The 19596-nt window shown below is 43.9% G+C and overlaps 1 protein-coding gene across 1 annotated transcript in view; it reads left to right on the plus strand.

Moving 5' to 3' along the window:
• Nucleotides 1-17334, plus strand: part of ERCC4 (ERCC excision repair 4, endonuclease catalytic subunit) — a 30551-nt gene extending 13217 nt beyond the window's left edge. Inside the window, exons 8-11 of the mRNA XM_035022301.1 lie at nt 1494-2091; nt 4366-4458; nt 10715-10827; nt 13119-17334. Coding sequence (XP_034878192.1) covers nt 1494-2091; nt 4366-4458; nt 10715-10827; nt 13119-13852 — 1538 coding nt within the window. The 3' untranslated portion in view covers nt 13853-17334. The remainder of the gene's footprint in view (nt 1-1493; nt 2092-4365; nt 4459-10714; nt 10828-13118) is intronic.
• Nucleotides 17335-19596: the final 2262 nt, after the last annotated feature.

Consider the following 19596-nt stretch of genomic DNA (forward strand, 5'->3'; position numbering starts at 1 on the left):
CCCTCCACCACCAAAAAATTCCAGATTTCAGGACTGCTGTCTTCAAACACAAGTATACTAGTAGATTAGCATGGTAGACCAAACCTGAACTACATTTAAAAAACTAAAACCCATTATAAAATAAAACTAGATTAAAAAAAAATCTATTGAGACTTTGAACTCCTACAAATCAGTAAACGCAAGCGCATAATTCTTATCTTAGTAAATGTGCTGGTGATGTTATCCAAGAACCTACAGTACTGTGATTAAAGACCCAAAGTCATGCATGCTCACTTAGAAAAATTGAAAAGTATGAAGAAAAAAGAGAAGGGGAAAAAAATGTCCAGGAGTCACACTGGCATATTTGCTTCCAGGGTTTCTTTTATGTATTTTCTTTCTCACATTGTTAAGGTCACAGTGCAGATATAATTTCTGGATATATAATTAGCAAGTCAAATGATAATGTTCTTGAGACGTTTGACTTGTACAAAATTTTTCTGAATTTTCATTTCTTTTAGCAGCGTAAAAGCTCATCACTTTTGTTTTTTAGATTTATTTATTTATTAGAGAGATAGAGCAGGTGAGGGCAGGAGCAGAGGATGAGGGGGAGAGATCCCAAGCAGACTCCATGCTGAGTGCGGAGCCCAACATGAGGTCCTATCCCACGACCCTGAGACCATGACCTGAGCCGAAATCAAGAGTTGGACACAACCAGCTGAGCCACTCAGGCGCCCCAGAGCTCCTCTCTTTTTCACCTAGCTGACAATGACTGGAGATTCTATATATATTCGTTTGTATGTATACCTATATATGTGTAACGGTTTTATCAATTTGATTGGAGAAAAATGTTACTCATTTGAAATTTGGTGCTAGGTAAGCTCACTGTTTTCTTAAATGTTTTTCCTCTTTTGTGAATTGTCTTTTTTTTTCTTTGCCAATTTAGACTATGTCCACAGTTGGTATTGGCTTTTTATATATTAAAGATATCGTCATTTATGATAGTTGTTTTGTAAAGTTGTTTTTTTTCTTTAGCTTTCTTAATGCACAGTTTTTTAGATTATAGATACAAGTCTTCTCTGAGATTTCTTCCATTGCTTTTAAGCCTAGAAAATCATCTCCATCCAGAGAGATGGAGAATAGTCACCTTTTTTTTTATGATTTAATATTTAACGTTTGACTCTGTAATCCATTTGGAATTTATTTTGGCATATAAAATCCTCTGGAAAATTATTAATTAAAAAGAGCTTCCGTAAAGCCTCCATTACACCGTGGCTACGCTTTCATAAGACTAAATGTTTCTGGCTCCAACTTTACTCAAAAGATTTAACTAATCCTGTCAGAGAGGGAAAGCATTTGATAAGCATCTGAGACCCTTTAAACAAATTGTGAATATTGTACCCTTAGCGCCGGGGGTAAGATGTGTCTTCTTTGTGGAGGGGAAGAGGCGAGGGGGCAGGCAGAGAGCAGGGGGACACATGAGGTCACAGTAACATAACACTGTTTCGTAATTTTAGGTCAAGTACTTATTTGTGCAAGCGATGACCGAACATGTTCCCAGCTGAGAGAGTACATCACTATGGGAGCAGAGGCCTTCTTGCTGAGGCTCTACAGGAAAACCTTTGAGAAGGATAGCAAAGCCGAAGAAGTGTGGATGAAATTTAGACGTGAGGACAGTCCAAAGAGAATGGCAAAATCTAACAAAAGGCCTAAAGGCCCCCCAAACAAACAAAGGGCTGCCACCAAAGAAAGGACTCTGAAAAAGAAAAAGCGAAGGTTAACCTTAACTCAGATGATGGGAAAGTCTGAAGAACCTGAAGAGGCAGGAGATGTCAAGGAAGGCTATCCTAGAGACACAGGCAGTAGCCCAGAAAGCTCCTTAGAAGAAATTAAGCACGAGGAATTTGACTTAAACTTGTCCTCTGATGCCGCATATGGAATCCTGAAAGACCCACTCACCATCCTCCATCCGCTCCTGGGCTGTAGTGACCCCTATGCTCTGACGAGGGTGCTCCATGAAGTGGAACCAAGATACGTGGTGCTGTACGATGCGGAACTGACGTTCGTTCGCCAGCTTGAAATTTACAGGGCGAGCAGGCCCGGGAAGCCTCTGAGGCAAGTTATAAAGAATATGAGCTGTTTCTTCTCTCTTTTTTTTGTGTATGTGTATATATCTACATAGAGAGAGATTTTTTTTTTTTTAGCTGAAGTACAGTTGACATACATTAAATTAGTTTCAGGTGTACAATGTCATGATTCAACCATTCTATACATTACAAAATGCTTACCATGATAAGTATATTACAATATTATTGATTATATTCCCTGTGTTGTTCTTTTCATCCCCGTGGCTTATTTATTTTTTTAAGCTGTACCTCTTCATCCCTTTCACCCATTTTGCTCATTCTCCCTACTCCCACCCCCCTTTGGCAACCATCATTGTGTTCTCTATTTGAGTCTTTTTCTCTCTTGTTGTTGTTTGTTTGTTCATTTTGGTTTTTTTAGATTCCACATATAAGTGAAATCATATGGTATTTATTTGTCAGTCTCCATCTGGCTTATCTCACTTAGCTTACTACCCTCTCAGTCCATCCATGTTGTGGCCAATGGCAAGATTTCACTCTTTTTTATGGCTCAGTAATACTCCATTGAGCTGTTTCTTTTAAATGCTTCAATTTCACGGTTCTTTAGGCTTTAACACAGACACTTTACCAGTTGCACATGGATTTTCTTTAACATTCTGTTGTTAACGATGTAGGTTAAATTTATGAATCCTTCTTTGGCATCCTGGTCAACCTGGGAAGTTTGCATAGGAAGGATGTCAGATGTTGTAGTAGAACAACAAATCTAGGGAACTATCTGTGTTCTGGTTACTTGCTGTTCTGTTGTTCTATACTGTATCCTTTCTGCATTAGTTGTAGCTTATGGGGTGCTGTATCTGAACAAGTCTAGGAAATGTATAATATCCTAACTTGTACCAAAATGTACTATAACTATGACTCAGCTAAATGGCTTTGATCTTCTAAAATGTCGTTCTTATAAATTTCAAGAAGTGACTCTAAATTATATCCACATAAAATGAGAAGGTATTTGGGGAATTATTGTACCAAGTTTTCTTGAGTTTCAAGAAATAGCAGATAAAGAATCTACAGAAATATCAGATGAGAAAATGATGCCTCTCAAAGAATACAGTGTTCTGGGTCTCCAATTATCTGAGGGAAATAAACAGCAAAATTAATATCCTGAACTCAGTCTGAACCAAAAACAGAGCCAAAAGAAACCTTCCTAGCAGTTTAATGCAGCCTTCCAGAGCAGAGATGAATGGAGCAGGTGGGTCAGAAATAACACAGGATGAAGAGATTAAACGAAGCTGGTCAAAGAATTATAGGCTGGTAAATTTTTCAGACTTTGCTACTGATCAGCTTTGTAGATCACTTGTGTGCTCCCAAGTTCTTTGTTGCCTGAGAATGGAATAGTGTGATATTTGGAAACAAAATGTCAGAGCCGGAAGGGACCTTGGAGTTCAGTTGCTCCCTGCGTTGGTGGGAAACTGGGCCCCAGTAATAACGAATGACTTGCCCTTGGCCACATAGCACTTGTGGGGGAGAGCTGAGGTCTCTGGATTCATTGGCGATGGTTTTTTTTCTCGGTCCACACTTCAAGGAAATATATCCTAGGAGCATAAAGTCCAGAAGAAATGTCAAAGGCTAAAAAAGGAAAAACCTCCGATAGAAGGTAAGGAAGAGAGTCAGAGGAGGTGCTTAATTCAGCCTTTGAGCAACAAATAAGAAAGAAAAGCAGTCCTTCCTAGGAGAAAGTAATATACCAAATTATTTTCTCGAGCCCGATATCACCCATGTGTCTTCTGCGTCTGTGTTTATATAACATGTGTGATGACTTGATTCTGTGAAGACACTGATAAAAAAGAGCCGAGAAAGAGATAAAGGTCATATAGATTTCATTTGTTTATTTCTCACTAACGTGAACTTTCACAAGCTGCGTTTTATAACTACTATCCAACTTTGCAAATGATTGTTTGGCAGAGGTGTAAAGAAAAAATTGAAAAAAGAGAAACTGCTGAGATTTTGTGTTTTCTGATTTGTTTATAGTTATGAAGCAAGGATTAGTCTATCCCTCTAGTTATATTTCAGTGTTTACCTAAACTCTGTTCCTCCTTTCGGTGAAGGGGAAAAACGTGGTAATGAGACTTTTACCAGGTGGAGTTTAGGCAGCTTAATTTTAGGTACGTGATTAATGGAGCCTTTTATTCTTGGTCAAATATTTATTATTTGAGCAGTTTAGATTGCTCATTTCAAATGCTACGCTCTTCCTTTCAGGGATTAAAAATTACGTTTTTACAGCCTAAAAGAGTTCTGTTTTAACTGGCAGGGTCTACTTTCTTATATATGGAGGTTCAACCGAGGAACAGCGCTATCTCACTGCTTTGCGGAAAGAAAAGGAAGCTTTTGAGAAACTCATAAGGTAAAAGATAGAGGCCTTTTAAGATCTAGAGGCTTCTCTGGATGGGGGCATATCTGACTGCCCTCAGGAAAGATGGAGGGGGGAAGAAGTTGGGAGCATCACCTCAAGATAAACCTGTGGTGTGATTCATCCCTGGGTTATGTGCACATTTCTTGTCTCCTCCCTCTCTTTTCCACGCATCTCCAGTTGCCTTTCAGTGGTTTAACAGGATATTGGAAACGTGGCGAGAGCTGCTTTTCTGCTTGTAAAGACATGTAACATAAAACACCAAAAATACAGCTCAACCACTGCTTTTCTAAGATACATGTTCTTAGATCTCCCCACCCAGCCCCCACCCCCCCACACAAGCTTTCTCCCTTCCCTTGGAATTATGACTTATTTTCTCCTGGTGAAATTTCCATTGTCTGTGGGTGGGTGACCGCCTTACCATTTGCTGGGAAATGCTTTTACAACCGAGTCAGTTCAGATCACCAGCAGTAGAATCACTCTGGGAAAATATTTTTTTGAAGGTGTGATGTTTATCTGAACATACACGTACTGTTTTAGGATGAGTGTCTGGTAATGTTCCAAATCCAAATAGAAAATGCTTTCCAGTGTAACATCCGGAAAATGTTCTAAGTGATATGTGCACAGACTAGATGGCCACCTTTTACCCACCACAGGTGTTTGAGAAATCTGATAACCTTGTACCAGGGGTGTTGTCAAGGAGATGGCAGCTTGGTGAGGGAAGATGGGTCACATGATCTCTAAGGAGCCTCAAAAGACAGGGCAGGGGCTAGATGGGGCATCCTTGAGCTGAGCCAGAGAAAAGGGTAGACCAGAGGACACCATGGCTTGGACTGACCAATCTTCCAAGCCACAGATATTGGTAATGCATCAGTGGCAATGAGAGGGCAGAAATCATTTTTAGTGGCTGTTAGCATGCCAGGGCTCTACACAGAATTTCAAAATGAACAACCTTCCTCCAACACGGACTATGGGCTCTCAGTGTACACCTAAAATCTCCCTGTACCCCAGTCCATCCAGGGCATGCATTCCCAGGTGCCTCCTGAATCAGGGCCACTGAGTCCCTGTGGAGCGGCTCAGCATGTTACATGGGCAGAACCCCGCCCCGCCATATCCTTTGTGAGTACCACGTGCCTTGGCCACAGATTCTTTCAGCCTATGAAAATGTTTTCTGTTAATGTGCTCTATGGGATGGTTTATATGGTATATGTGTGTATGTATGGGGTTTTCTTTTTTAAGATTTTACTTATTTATTAGATAGCATGAGCGGGGGGGCGGGGGTAGGGCAGGAGAGAGAGAAGCAGACTCCCCAGTGAGCAGGGAGCCCGATGTGGGGCTCGATCCCAGGACCTTGGGATCATGACCTGAACCAAAGGCAGACGCTTAACCGAACTGCTTAAAATAAATAAAACATTTCAGAAAGTGTGATAACCAACCAGTTGTTAAACAGCTGGCCTCTTCTTGTCCGAAGCTTTTAGTGCTTCTCTGTGTCTTCTAGACCGTCACTCCCCCAAGACTCAAAACAGTCAACAGATGTTTACTGGGCATCTCTGAGGCACCAAGCCCTGTGCTGACAGTAAAATGCTGTAGTCACAGTGGTGCTGGAGGTCCCTCCCCTCCTCGGGCTCATCCCCCAGTGGAAAAGACGAACATCAGGTGATGATGAATACTACACTAACTAGACATGTACAGAGTCTGGCTGCAAAGGTGAAGGAATGGGGTGCGCTCGCGCAGGTCAGACCTGGCCCGGGGCAGGGCCCCGGGCGCCTTCACAGAAGAAGCGACAGGTACGCAACGCCTGAGGAGTGTGCGCTAGGTGCTACGTCGACAGGGCGGGAAGGGGCTTCTGTGTGGGGAAGCCCCAGGGTACCCGAAGCCCTGCTGAGGGCTCAGAACGTGCCTGTAGAGACGGAAAGACAGTACTGACGCGTTCTCAGTAGGAAGTCTGTTTTTAGAGGCTCTCGCTGGCCTCCTAACAGAGGAATGGATGGAGCAGGGAAACGAGTCCGGAGAAAAGGTGGTAGCCACGATTAGGTTGACGGGGGAAGGGAACAGATTGAAGAAAGATGCAGGCGATGGAATCACAGAATTGGTGCTAGGGGCGCCTGGGTGGCTCAGTTGGTTAAGCGTCTGCCTTCAGCTGGGGTCGTGATCCCAGGGTCCTGGGATCCAACCCGCATCGGGCTCCCTGCTCAGCGGGGAGCCTGCTTCTACCTCTCCCTCTGCCTGCCGCTCCCCCTGCTTGTGCTCTCTCTCTGTCAAATAAATAAATAAATTCTAAAAAAAAAAAAAAGAATTGGTGCTATAGGATGTGGGTCAGTATCTCTTTACAAAACATCCTCTGCCTGAGTCTTCATGAGTTAACCATCCCTGAGTTACAGAGGAGTACAGAGAGCCAAGATCATTCAGATTAGGTTACTGGTGTTCATGCTGAGGGTCCCTAAGACCACCTGCCGGCTCAGTGATTCACCAGAAGGGCCCACAGGAGCCAGAAAAACCGGTATCCTCACAGTTTGGGTATATGACAGCAAAAGGACACAGATTAAAATCAGAGAAGGGTAAGAAGCATGGAGCCAAGTCCAGGAAAGCCCAAGCGTAAGCTCCCAGGTGTCCTCTCCCTGTGGAGTCACACGATGTGCTTCATCCTCCCAGGCGCAGTGTGTGACAGCACATGGCGAGCGTTATCCACAGGGAAGCTTACCCAAGCCTTGGGGTCCAGCGTTTTTATTGGGGGTCAGTCACGTAGACACAGAGTACCCACACGACAGACTCCATCCCCCCAGAGCAAAAACAGGTATTCACCATAAATCAAGTTGTGCACGTAAATCATCTCATCAGACTGCTGCCATGTGGCCTCAGGCCTCAAGGCATACAAAAGCCTCTTATAATATGGGAGGATATTCCAAGGTCTCAGGGCTCATCTCCCTGAGGAGACTGGGCTTTTCCTGCAGGGTTGTAGCCAAGAGAGCCTGGTAAAATGTGGGGAAGAAGGCACCTGAGTAGGCGAGTTTTCAGGCTCCAGGCTGCCTCTTCTATAATGCATCAGGAACCTCATCTTTAGTAGATTGTGGCTAGTAGATTGTGGCAAGATACTGCAGACTCCGTGCCATTCCTGCTGTATACAAGTGAGTCTCCACATCAGAGGGCTCGGTGACAAGGTGTGGATAAGCCTGGCCCATACTGGAATCCACCCAGCAGAATCTGGAATATGGACTGTCTCCTGCGTTTCAGTCTACCTGATAATTTCCATATCACATTTTAATGTAATTTTATCTCTGGCTTGGTTTAATTTCCTAGCTCTCAGTGGTGACCATCTACTTATTTTAAGGTAGATCTTCCTGTATTACATAGCAATCAGATAGTTACACCATTTAGAATCTTAAGATATTTACCTTCCCAGAAAACTTGGGGAATTTGAGAAGTGTTTGTTTTGAAAAGGAAAATATATGTGAGGTGCGTTGCTGAAAGAGCCATTTGCACCAAGCCTGTACTTGGAAATTTAATGTTAGAATAAGACAATGTGCTTTTGCCAGGACCTCCGTGGGTGATGTCGTAAGAATAAAAGCAGTGCTACTATTTAAAATAAACCGAAAGGAAGGAATCTGGCAAACTGGCGGTGGAAGGATAGCTTGTCTGCGCTAGATCAGTTGATTACAGATGTCAAGAGAGAAAAAAAAAAAAAAGATACTCCTAAGTATTGATAATAAAATGCTCCCTGGATAGAAAAATTGGCAGTAATATTCTGAGTATACATAGTTTTAGAGAGGTCACTGCTTTTCAAAGGCAGGGGTAAGGTTCTTTGGAATTTTAGTCAGAAAATGTGATCACCAGGGCCCCTGTCTGGCTCGGTCGGTGAAGCACACAGCTCTTGGTCTTGCGTTTGTGAGTTCGAGCCCAACGTTGGGTGTAGAGATTCCTTAAAAAATAAAAAAAGAAATATGTGATCCCAAAATGAGTTAGCATGTGGGCCAGAATACATGCCCATTGGAGGAAGACTTCTAGTTCAGCACCTCCTCCCTATATTATCATTGTTGTGGTATCAGGCTATTCAGATATCATTAAAGATCTTAAAGCAAAAATAAGAAACCTCTGTACTTTAGATTAAGTGGAAATAAGAATCTGCATTTGTAATTATCATTTTGTATGTGTCACACGGAGCGACTTGGGTAATTATGCTAAATGTTGAAAGCAAAGAACTGAATATTTATTATGATGGCAAGTTTCTGTTACATTAATTTGAGTTACCAGTTAGGGAGACTTATTATGTTCTTCACAATCCAGGCTTCATTTCAGGAGTTTATTATTTCTTGGATTCAATTTCCAGTTAAGTTATAACATCTCATAGTAAACTAGCTGTTTTTATATAACAATATTAATTGAAACCGTTGTGGAATCATCTGAAAGCAAATCTTTGGTTTTTCAGCATTATCATGGATAATTAGGGAATGAGGTTACCACATTATAAGAAAAGCACAGTTACAATAACAGCTAACATTTTATAATGCCTATTATGTGCCAGGCACTGTTCTGAGTACCTTCTACAGTGGATAATTCTCCTAACGTGCCTCTTTTGAGGGAGGTCTTATTATTCCCATTTTACAGATGAAATTGAGGCACAGAGCCATTAAACTACTTGCCCAAGGCCCACACGGCCAGTCAGTGGTTTCAGATTCACGGAATAGGAATATTTTCTAACCCACTAGGCTATACAGCCACTCACAGACTACAAATTAATCAGAAAATGGGGATGCCCCCATGTGTGATACGTAGCTTAGCCAGTAAAGTAAGTGGAAATAAAGAGAAAAAAGATCCCCAATATTAATCCCAAATGTTAAAGAAAAAGAAATTGAAGAGCAATAATTTTTCTGAATAGTTTGCCCTTTGTCCTCAACACAAGTCCAGTAGGTGTCACGGAGCAGTAAGGAGTGGCTTTCGGGGCCACAGCCATTGCAAAAACTATTCCAGCAGGCCACACTTGATGCTCGTGTTGAGAATCGTGAGGAAGAACAGACCTGGAACTATGCCAGCCCCATCGTGTGAACTGTTTACAAAATGCTATACTAATAATAACTTTGTGTTTGTATATTGTTTCAAAGAGTATAGAATTTAAAGTTGTAATTTCTGTTCTTCAGTGGTATCTTGGAGTCGTACCCTGTTCTAAAACATCGTTTATCCAGAGTGGTTGGAAAATCGGTCCATCCGGTTTTATTTCCTGTAATTGGAAAGTCTTTGCTGTTTTAGCCCTTACTGAAATGATTAGTGAGTACTGAGGACCCGTCCGCCTTCTGCCGCACGGTACCCTGGGCTCTGTTCCTGCCGTTGGTCAGTCCCACCATTGTTTCGTGCCTGCTCATGCTCCCCGAACTCAGTGTCCCGCCCTACGAGGGCCGAGAGCCGGCCTCATACATCCCTTCTGTCCCTCCTAGACATGGCGCTTGCTGGTTCATGGATTGATGATAACGTACTTCCCTGGTTTTGAAAAATAAGACCATGGCAAGCCTGGCTCCTTGGTTATCGAGGATATTTTCATAATTGTCGTCCCTGATTACGAGTCTTAGTTGTGGTTGTACTGTCCTGTCAGTCTACCGGATGTGGGATACCGAGCTACCTAGAAGACAGGAATCACTGTGTAACCATGTATATATCACAGCACCTAACACGACAGGTAGGAGCACTCCAGAAAGGTTTTTAAAACAAATGCATGAGCGAGGGAATTCATGCTGCGCTATTGCCAACCGGAGATGTTGATTTTTTGTTTAAATCTCTGTTGGGGCCTCCCACCTGGAGGTTTTTAAATCGAAGTTCCGTCATCTGTGCTTTGATTTTCTTAATCATTGATTTGTAACCATTCCTATTTATGATTTACTCTGAACGTATTAGAATATAAATTATTTAAATTATTCTTAATGCTCAATAACACGTTAGCATGTTTTTATAAAAAGTCTCAATCTCTTGGTGGCATTTTTTACCTGCTTATTTCATGTCCCAAAGTGCTTGAAGGACATAGAGAATGGAAAATAAACAGCAGCTCTTTTTCACTCTGGAAGATCGGAAGTAGCACCCAACCAAGAAATTCTTTCTCCTTCCTTTACCTGTCGCTCATTTGTGTATATTTACTGTACTTATTTATCTAACATATTTCTCATCTTGACACTCTTGTGGCCATTTTCTATGTTAGAATCTATAAAAGATTAAAATCTGGAATTTGGGAATTCGTTCAACAAAGTGTTTAAACTATTTTCCGCCCCAGGGAGAAGGCCAGCATGGTGGTCCCTGAAGGAAGGGAAGGTAGGGGCGAAGCAAATCCGGAGCTGGTCAGGGGCTCCGTGGCTGCAGGCGCTCCCACCGACACCCGGAAAGCAGGTGAGACCCGCCCTGTGCCACGCATTCCCGGCGCCTGCCACGGAGGCCCTGGGGTCCTAGAGCATCTCTGCAGAGGTGGGGTTTTTCTCAACAAACTCGTAAAACTGGGTGCCGGTGCTGCCTTTAACTAACCACATGTCCCTCCCAGAGCTGTGGCTCCTCATCTGTAGGATAAGGGGGCTGCGTTGTAGGCGCCCCAACCTTGAAATCAGTCACAGTCCAGCCTTGCTTGTAAATGTGGTTGGCTGGCTGAGATTCAGAATGTACTTTTGCAAAGAAACTTTGATAAGTGGCAGTTAGGCTCTTCTTTTTACCCGAAGAAGCCGCTTTACCGCAGATAGACAGGAGTTGTCTGGAGCACATCCCCACTTCTCTTCTTGCCTCCGTGTGTTGCTTCTTGGCACTTTCCCAGATCCCAGGTGCGTGGCTCCCTCCTTGCAGTGCAGTGTCTGAACCGTGGCGTGCCAGCAAGACGTGCTGAATTCCAAGTGCAGCGTGACCCAGAAGTAAACCCCCCCCACCCCCGCTTCCCGAATCCCCGTTTCCCCATGGCAGCAGCTGCGGTCAGCCAAGCGGCCTGAGGAGCGCAATACGATGGAGCTGACTTAGCCTCTGGTGGGGGCCCGGTTAAAGCCACGAGCCTCCCAAACCCGGTATACTCGGGCAAAGCCTCAGAGGCTTGTTAAAGCTATGGAGCCACAGGCCTCACTCCATGGAAATTCTCATTCAGTGCATCTGAAACGGGGTCAGCACCTCAGGGCCTTCTGATGGGAGTGGTCCCTGGACTGAACTTTGGGAAACGTGGCCTCAGAGCATCTAGGTCTTTTTTGAAGAAGATTCTTATTAACTCAGATAGGTTGGTGACATTTCATGCAGAATATAGAACGCCAGGCCGAATGAAGGAAGCTAGATTTGAGCATGTAGGTGCCACACAGAATGCTATTTACAGAAGTCTGTCCTTCGGAGTTCAGCCCTCCGGGCCCTTGTCGTCATGCCCTGCGGCCGCTGTAACAACTGACCACAAACTCAGGGCCTTGAAACAGCGTGTACATTTCTTATCTTACACTTACTGTCGTAAAACTCCAAAGTCCAAACGGGTTTCACTGTGAGCTGGGCTGTGCTCCTCCTGGAGGCTCTAGTCAGGACTCCATCTCCCTGCCTTTCCCAGTTTCTAGAGGCACCTGCGCTCTTTGGCTCCTGGCCCCATCCTCCACCTTCAGAGCCGGTGGCTCTGACTCTGCCCTTCCTGCTTCCCTCTTTCACTTGTTAAGGACCTTTGGGCCCACCTGGATAATCCAGAACAATCTCCTAAATTTAATCACATTTGCAGTGTCCCTTTTGCCATGTAAAGTAACATATTTACACATTCCAGGGATTAGGACATGGGAGTCTTCAAGGGACCGTTATTCTGCGCGCGGCAGCCCCTAGTCCTCACAAGTGTTGTCCATAAGCCAGCAGCCTTAGCGTTACCTGGGATGTCGTAAGAAACGCAGAGTCTCAGGCCCCACCCCAGACCTACTGAACACAGAACCTCCTCTAACTCGCTTCCAGGCGGTTCTGGGCACATTCAAATGTGGGAAGTTCTGGTCCACCGGCTTCTTCCATTTTCCCACGTCTAGACTCACTGGTACAGGAACTGACGGCTCCAGCATTTTTCACGACCGCTTCTAAGGCAGTTGACTCAGCAAGCGTTTTTAGGCGTCTAGTACATGCCCAACTCTGTCATAGGAATTAGGAATGCGATGGTCAGTAGAATGTGGGCAGTGAGACCATCAGGGACCGGACGTCCAGGGAGCTGCAGAGGGAAGGCAACAGCAAATGCTGGTGTTCACGAATCATCATGACTTTCCTCGCAGCTCTATTTAGTTTAAGAGAAATCGCCTTTATGTACTCTGTAAACAAACCTTTGTGAAAACACAGAAAAATGAGGAGTAACAACACGGGGTATTATGTTACCGTGCATCACAGGTTGACAACAGAAACACAGACTGGATTTGATTTTTTATTTTTTTAAAGATTTATTTATTTATTTAGAGAGAACGAGCGAGCAGGGGAAGGAGCAGAGGGAGAGAGAGGGAGAGAAGCAGGCTCCCCGCTGAGCACGGAGCCCAACGTGGGGCTCAATCTCACAACCCCGAGATCATGACCTGAGCCAAAATCAAGTCCAGCACTTAACCAGCCGAGCCACCCAGGCGCCCCAGAAACACAGATTTTAACCTTCAGTTGTTCTCCTCCATCTTTGGGAGCTCTTCCTCAGGGCCATCACCTAAGATGCTGCTTTTTGTTCCCAGGTGGCCAGGAACAGAGCAGGCCGCAGCAGACTATCGTCGTGGATGTGCGTGAGTTTCGCAGTGAACTGCCGTCCCTGATCCACCGTCGGGGCATCGACATCGAACCCGTGACTCTGGAGGTCGGGGACTACATTCTGACCCCGGAAATGTGCGTGGAGCGCAAGAGCGTCAGCGACCTGGTCGGCTCGTTGAGCAACGGCCGCCTGTACGGCCAGTGCGTGTCCATGTCCCGCTACTACAAGCGCCCGGTGCTGCTCATCGAGTTCGACCCCCGCCAGCCCTTCTCCCTCACGTCCCGCGGCGCGCTGCGTCAGGAGATCTCCGGCAACGACGTCAGCTCCAAACTCACGCTCCTCACGCTGCACTTCCCCAGGCTGCGGGTCCTCTGGTGCCCCTCGCCTCACGCCACCGCCGAGCTGTTCGAGGAGCTGAAGCAGAACAGGCCGCAGCCCGACGCGGCCACGGCCGTGGCCGTCACGGCGGATTCGGAAACGCTGCCGGAGTCGGAGAAGTACAGTCCCGGCCCCCAGGACTTCCTGTTAAAGATGCCGGGGGTGAACGCCAAGAACTGTCGCGCCGTGATGCAGCACGTGCGGAACATCGCGGAGCTCGCCAGCCTGTCGCAGGACAAACTGGCGGGTATTCTGGGCAACGCCGGGAATGCCAAGCAGCTCTATGACTTCATTCACACCTCTTACGCGGAGGTCGCGTCGAGGGGGAGGATGAGAAAATGAGCGGTGACGGCTGTCCTCTTGTCCCGAGAGCGCGCTTCCCGGCCGCTCTTTGCCGGCATTCCTGGGTCCCCATTTATCCTTAGTTCCCGATTGCCTCGTCTCCGGCCCTTAACAGCCGAGCTGCCCGCTTGCTGGCTCTGCGCGCCAAAGCCAAGCCTCCGCTCGGAAGTCTAGGTTCAGGCACCGTTTGCACGGCCCCGCGCCTGCTCTCCTCCCTCCCCTCGCTGCCCAGGCCAGGGTCCGCATGCTCCGTTCCTAAGTGAGGTGGGTCCGGAGCCGGGGAGGTGTCCGCCGGTGTTTCTAGAAGGCCGTTCTTGAAACAGGCAGCAATTTATGTTTCTGACACAGACCGGTAGAACACATAATCATGTTCTTACCCTCTTCAGAGGCGCCCCGGCACCCAGAGAAGGAAACCCCTCTGCGTCCTTCACCAGTTCTCCCACATTGTCCTCAAACACGTTCTTCCATCTTTCTGCCTCTAAGAGAAATTCCTGGGGACTTCCTGGTGCCCGCCCGAGTAAGACAGCCTCCTCAAAACCTCCCTGGTTCACTTCCTGATCCCCCGAGCATATGCGACACGTACTATGACTCGACTGTGCAAAGCCGGTAGTTTTTAGACCCGAAATGAATTCGCTCTTTCCAGAAATTGATGGTGCAAGTGAAGGAGTCCTTGGAACGCTCACTTTTTCAAACATTTAACCTCCAAACTCTGAGGTCTCTAAGCCCGAAAGGCGAGTTAGAGTCTCTTAAGACTTCCTCATCCCTGAGCCTCTCTTCCCACGCCCTGAGACCACCAGCACCAGAGCTTCTCCCTGCGCAGCATAAGCTCACCCTCTGATCCCCCTTCTTCCTGTCCCTCTGCGGAGTGCCTCCTTGCATCTCTGTGAGGGTTCCCACACAAGTAATTGAGTGGCCCACCAAGTCTTTAAGATTTGGTTTTCCTTCCTGGAGTCGAGATAAAGGACTTAAAAAGTAAATGGAAGATCAATGCATAGAATATCTAAGAATTCCAGAGAAATCTATACATACTTAAAAACTCACAAGTCCATCTCCTTCTCAAACCTTCCGGCTGGGTTAGATTAGCTTTTTACTGAAGTGTACATATGGGACATTCATAGCATCTTTGTGCCGTTTTTAAACTTTTATATTTCACCATTATTAAGTTAGGTCTTACTCTCCTGTCTAGTAATGAGTAGTAAATTTTCTACCTCAAGAGCTGATGTGGGTGTAGACATCAGTCTCACTAGCCATTCCACACAGTCACACGTTTCCTCCGTGTCGGCCGTGTTTTTGTTCGTCACGGTCTTTGAGCTCAGAGTAGACACTGGACCACATAACACATAATGGTCTTCACCTTCACAGAAGTTCTTTCAACAGACCTCTCCAAGTTGAACCTTCCATGCCGACTTCTTGTTCTCTGGGTAGGTTAACCTACATTGGTACTGCTAAAGTAGATTTGGATTTCAAACTCGATACAAGGTACCACAAGAATGAATTAAGGGGTATCAGGGAAGCGTGTTGTTACATGGAATTCTGTATAGTGATCTGAGGAACAGAGAAGAGGACAGGAAACAAAAGTTAAAGATAGAATAAAGGGTTGGGCTACTAAATGTTGTCCGAGGGTTAAAAAGCTACCTTGGAGATTAGAAAACAAGATGTCAGGTACGTGTGTTAATTTTCACTTCTTTATGTATTTAAGAGTCCAGTCAGAGTGAAAAGTACATTAAAATCGACATAGCTCCTCAAAAGGAGATGGTTATTATGATTTTTCTTCACCCTAGTCTGGCGCTTCTGCTTCTGGTACATAGTTTCTGGTTTTTCTTGTGGAATTCCACCTGCCTTATATTGTTCTTTAATTACATAAAAGGCAGATCAGAACATAGCACATCTTTTGATATGGGTTTCACTCCAACTTAAGCTTTCAGAAATCAGCTCTGTACTTAAAGCCGCCATTTTGAACAGCCCTCGTCATCTAGTACAACATGGAAAACAGCCTTCGTTGTATTTAGAGAGCCGGTGTCTCTGGCTCTCAGATGCTGTTTTTTGCTGTTGTACGTGCTGGACATTTGAAGACGTACACTGTCTCATGTGTATCTGAATTAGGACTGGTAGTTTCTAATGAATTCGAAAATGCTCATTATAGACGCAAGGCTCTCACTCCCACTTCCCCTTCCAACTAAATAAATATATTTTAGTGTGTCTCCAGTTATGGAAAGCCTTTAGTACAACCATCGTGTATTGACTTTTATCACATTCTTTTACAAATTTTTACAGTCTAAGAATCCTTGGCAAGGGAACTAATGCATGAATTTGCAAAATTAATGTATCACTTTATTATCTAGCATCATACTGTTACCTTGGCCTTTTTTCTTTCAGAATAGTAAATATCCCTTTTACTTATGAACTCATGTTTAGCTTTTTAAAAACCTTTTTTTAAAAACCTGAGATCAGCATTATTCTATTTTACCAAGTTTTTTGCATAAAAATCAGAGCGTGTGGAAGATGAGAGAAAACGTTTCCAACTTTGTTTAAATCATAGTGCCTCTTGATATTTTTTTAAAGTTGTACAACAAGAAATCATTTTATATAGTAATAGTGGCCATAAATAATGTCCTTTTGGCAAGAAGTTGCCACTTCTTCAGTCTGGGGCTCAGGAGACCATATGTCTCTGTATATTTGAGTACATCCAGAATGCAGTTTCCCAGCTCACGAGGGACTGAAAATAATTGTCCCATTCATCAACCCATCGGGACACAGAGGGTTAAGTCTAGATTTGGTTGTGTTGAGATAACAGAATATAGAATTAATAACTGGCCTTCAGCAGGAAAGTCTACACTGAAGCAAATGCAAAGAAGTGCGTGGGGGGAGAGAGACAGACATCATTAGTCTTTGCTTTTGTTTTTCAAGCATAATTTGATTTTCCTTTGGCTCAGAAAACTTTAGGGAAATTCTCTTTCCTTTGTGTTCAGTTTAGCCTAGAAACATCCTTTTAAAAACCAACAGTTTAGGAAAGTTCTTTTCTCAGTCTTGAATATATTAAAACATATCCAGACTTCAATGTGCATTGTCATTTTTCTTCATTATTTTGCTTTCTATTTTGGTTTATCGCTACTTCCTGTCCAATTTCAAACTCCCGTACTTAACCGTCTTTATCCACAGGTTTTTGGTAAGCCACGCCACTGCTGCTTTTTGATTTAAGGGTATGTAAGCCAAAATTTGGATGGGAGGGAGACATAACTGATTTATATCAATTTGTAACAAGAGTTGTATGTGAGTGTGTTTTTAATAAAATGTGTATTTATTCCGTATTTTCCTCAGCATTTTGTGGGCAAAGTAAAAATAACAATGTATAGTGAAAGGACATGTATTCCCAGCGCATTGTATTTCCAACACGTTGGTAAATGTAATTTAAAATGAAGAGAATATTTAATGTGTTTTTTGTTGTGCAGAATAAATGATTAAAGCCGAACTGCTCTTCCAAACCCCTGCTTTTGCGTTTGACATGCGTGATAAACCCACTTTCTGAGGCCTTAGCATGATTTTCTTTGGGTTATTTTTCCCTTACTGCTTTTTATTTTGTACATGTGTCCTTAAGGAGGGGGAGAAAAAAAGACTATTCTCCTTCTGAAAACACTCATTTGTTGACATGTAATGAATATGTGGTAAGCACAATGCTTGGAACATCTTAACTCAACAGAGATTAATTTCCTGCTGCCCCTGACTCATACCATCTTCTTTTTTCTTTTTTTTTTTTTATTCCTTCAGCGTCAAAGTTGAAAGTAAATTATCCTTTTGACACATCTAGAATTTACTGTAATCTCTTAGGTTTAATTATTTAATTAGTTTACTAATTGGCTCACTTTGATGATTTTGTTATTTTGGTTTCTGCTTGAAAACGTAGAACCAATCCCTTTTTTTAACAAGGCGTAAGACGGGTTATTTTTCAAAATGTTTTGATGTCAGAATAAAGACTCTGGTAGAATAATTAACCCTTTCTTAGGAGTAGTGCTATAACTCACATTTACTGAGCTCTTGTGCCTTATCCCCTTTAATCTTCATGACAAAGACCTAAAGGTAATATCACGGAAAAGCCTCTCGCTGTGGTTGAAACTGAGTGACAGAGAGGTTAAGTCATTGGCCCAGGGTCACTCAGTAGTAGATGACGGAACCATATTTGAACCCAAGCAGTCTGACCCCAGAGCCCATGATGAAACACTGCTGACCAGTGGTGGGGGGAGAGGGGTTTATGTCCACCTTCAAATACCTAATTACAGATATGTCGCAGAAAAAGCAAATTGGTTTGTTTTCACGCCTCTCTTAGTTAACAATGTCAAAAGCAAGTATGCACAATTTAGAACTCGGCCAAAGAGAATACCCGAGTACCCTGGGTGGCTCAGTGAGTAGAGTGTACAAGTCTTGATCTCAGGGTCGTGAGTTCAAGCCCCACACTGGGCGCAGAGATTGCTCGTAAAATAAAAAAGAGCTGGATGTCATCTAGTAGCATATGCCACCTGGGGAGTCATCTGATTTCCAGGGCTCCTGACCTCTTACTATTTTGCAACTTTATGAGAATAGAGGTTAACGTGTAGAAGCCCTGACAGCAATACAAATGATTCTTGTTCAGTAGCATTGCAAGGTATTACCTAGCAACACATGAACCAGTTCTGCATTTATTAGCAAATTTATTTCTGCATTCATTTGACCAGCTACAAATCTCTGGGTCTTTCATTTTCTTTTAAATCAGTCCTAACATCTTACTGGTTTCCTCACTAATTGAATCTAACAAAATCTTTGACTAATGGTTCTTGTTTTGTTTTGTTTTGTTTGTTTTCTATTTGTATGAGAGTCATGTTTCTAACTTCCTGAAAAAATTATGTTTTGCAAGTGGTGTTGCCAACATGAGCTCCCATATGATGAAAAAACTGTATTTCCAGCCTCATTCAACCTAAAATTAAACCTCATAAACTAGAAGATGGATACTATACATAGGCATATATATAAATATATATTTAAGAACTGTACTTTGATACTAAGATGTTAATATTACAAACTATCAATCAAATATTTAAGAACGATAGGCTCATTTTAAGATGCTGGCTCAGTAGACCCCTGTTTCTCTGTTTGCAAAAATGCAACTGAATATTTAATCCCAGGTCTGATTCTGTGTAGCCACTGACTATGAGTGTTAAGGAGACTGATCCAAGAATGAGAAAGAAGAGGAATTTTAGATATTCCCAAGGATCCACTTGCCTGACGAAAATATTTCTACATCAGAAGAACACTGACTGCTCCCCAGGGGCCTGGGAGTCAGGTAAACAAAATCAACTTGTGCTTTCAACCAAGAGTTTCCCAGGATTCATGAAAATAGTAAATAGACCATGTCTAATGAAGATAATGATATTTGGGGACCCTTTTCCAACAGAATTTGATGTCGGTGCAAGCATGCCTTTCACTGAGAGATTTGCTTTTCTGTGCAGCTTTGTTTCTGGGAAGGGCGACGCCCAGCAGAAGCGTAGGGAAGCAGATAGCTTAATAGACTAAGGGAAACATGACTGGGCAGGTTTGTTTTCGGCATAAGGCATTTACTGCAGAGGGCAGAGGGCTGTCTCTGGGCTTGATGCTGCAAAAGCCCATGCCATCAGGGCGCCTGGGTGGCTCAGTTGGTTAAGCGTCTGCCTTCGGCTAGGGTCATGATCCCAGGGTCCTGGGATCGAGTCCCGCATCGGGCTCCCTGCTCTGCGGGG

Source organism: Mirounga leonina, unplaced genomic scaffold (genome assembly GCF_011800145.1).
Source record: "Mirounga leonina isolate KUSES-001 unplaced genomic scaffold, KU_Mleo_1.0 Mir_175, whole genome shotgun sequence".
Taxonomy (NCBI): Eukaryota; Metazoa; Chordata; class Mammalia; order Carnivora; family Phocidae; genus Mirounga; species Mirounga leonina.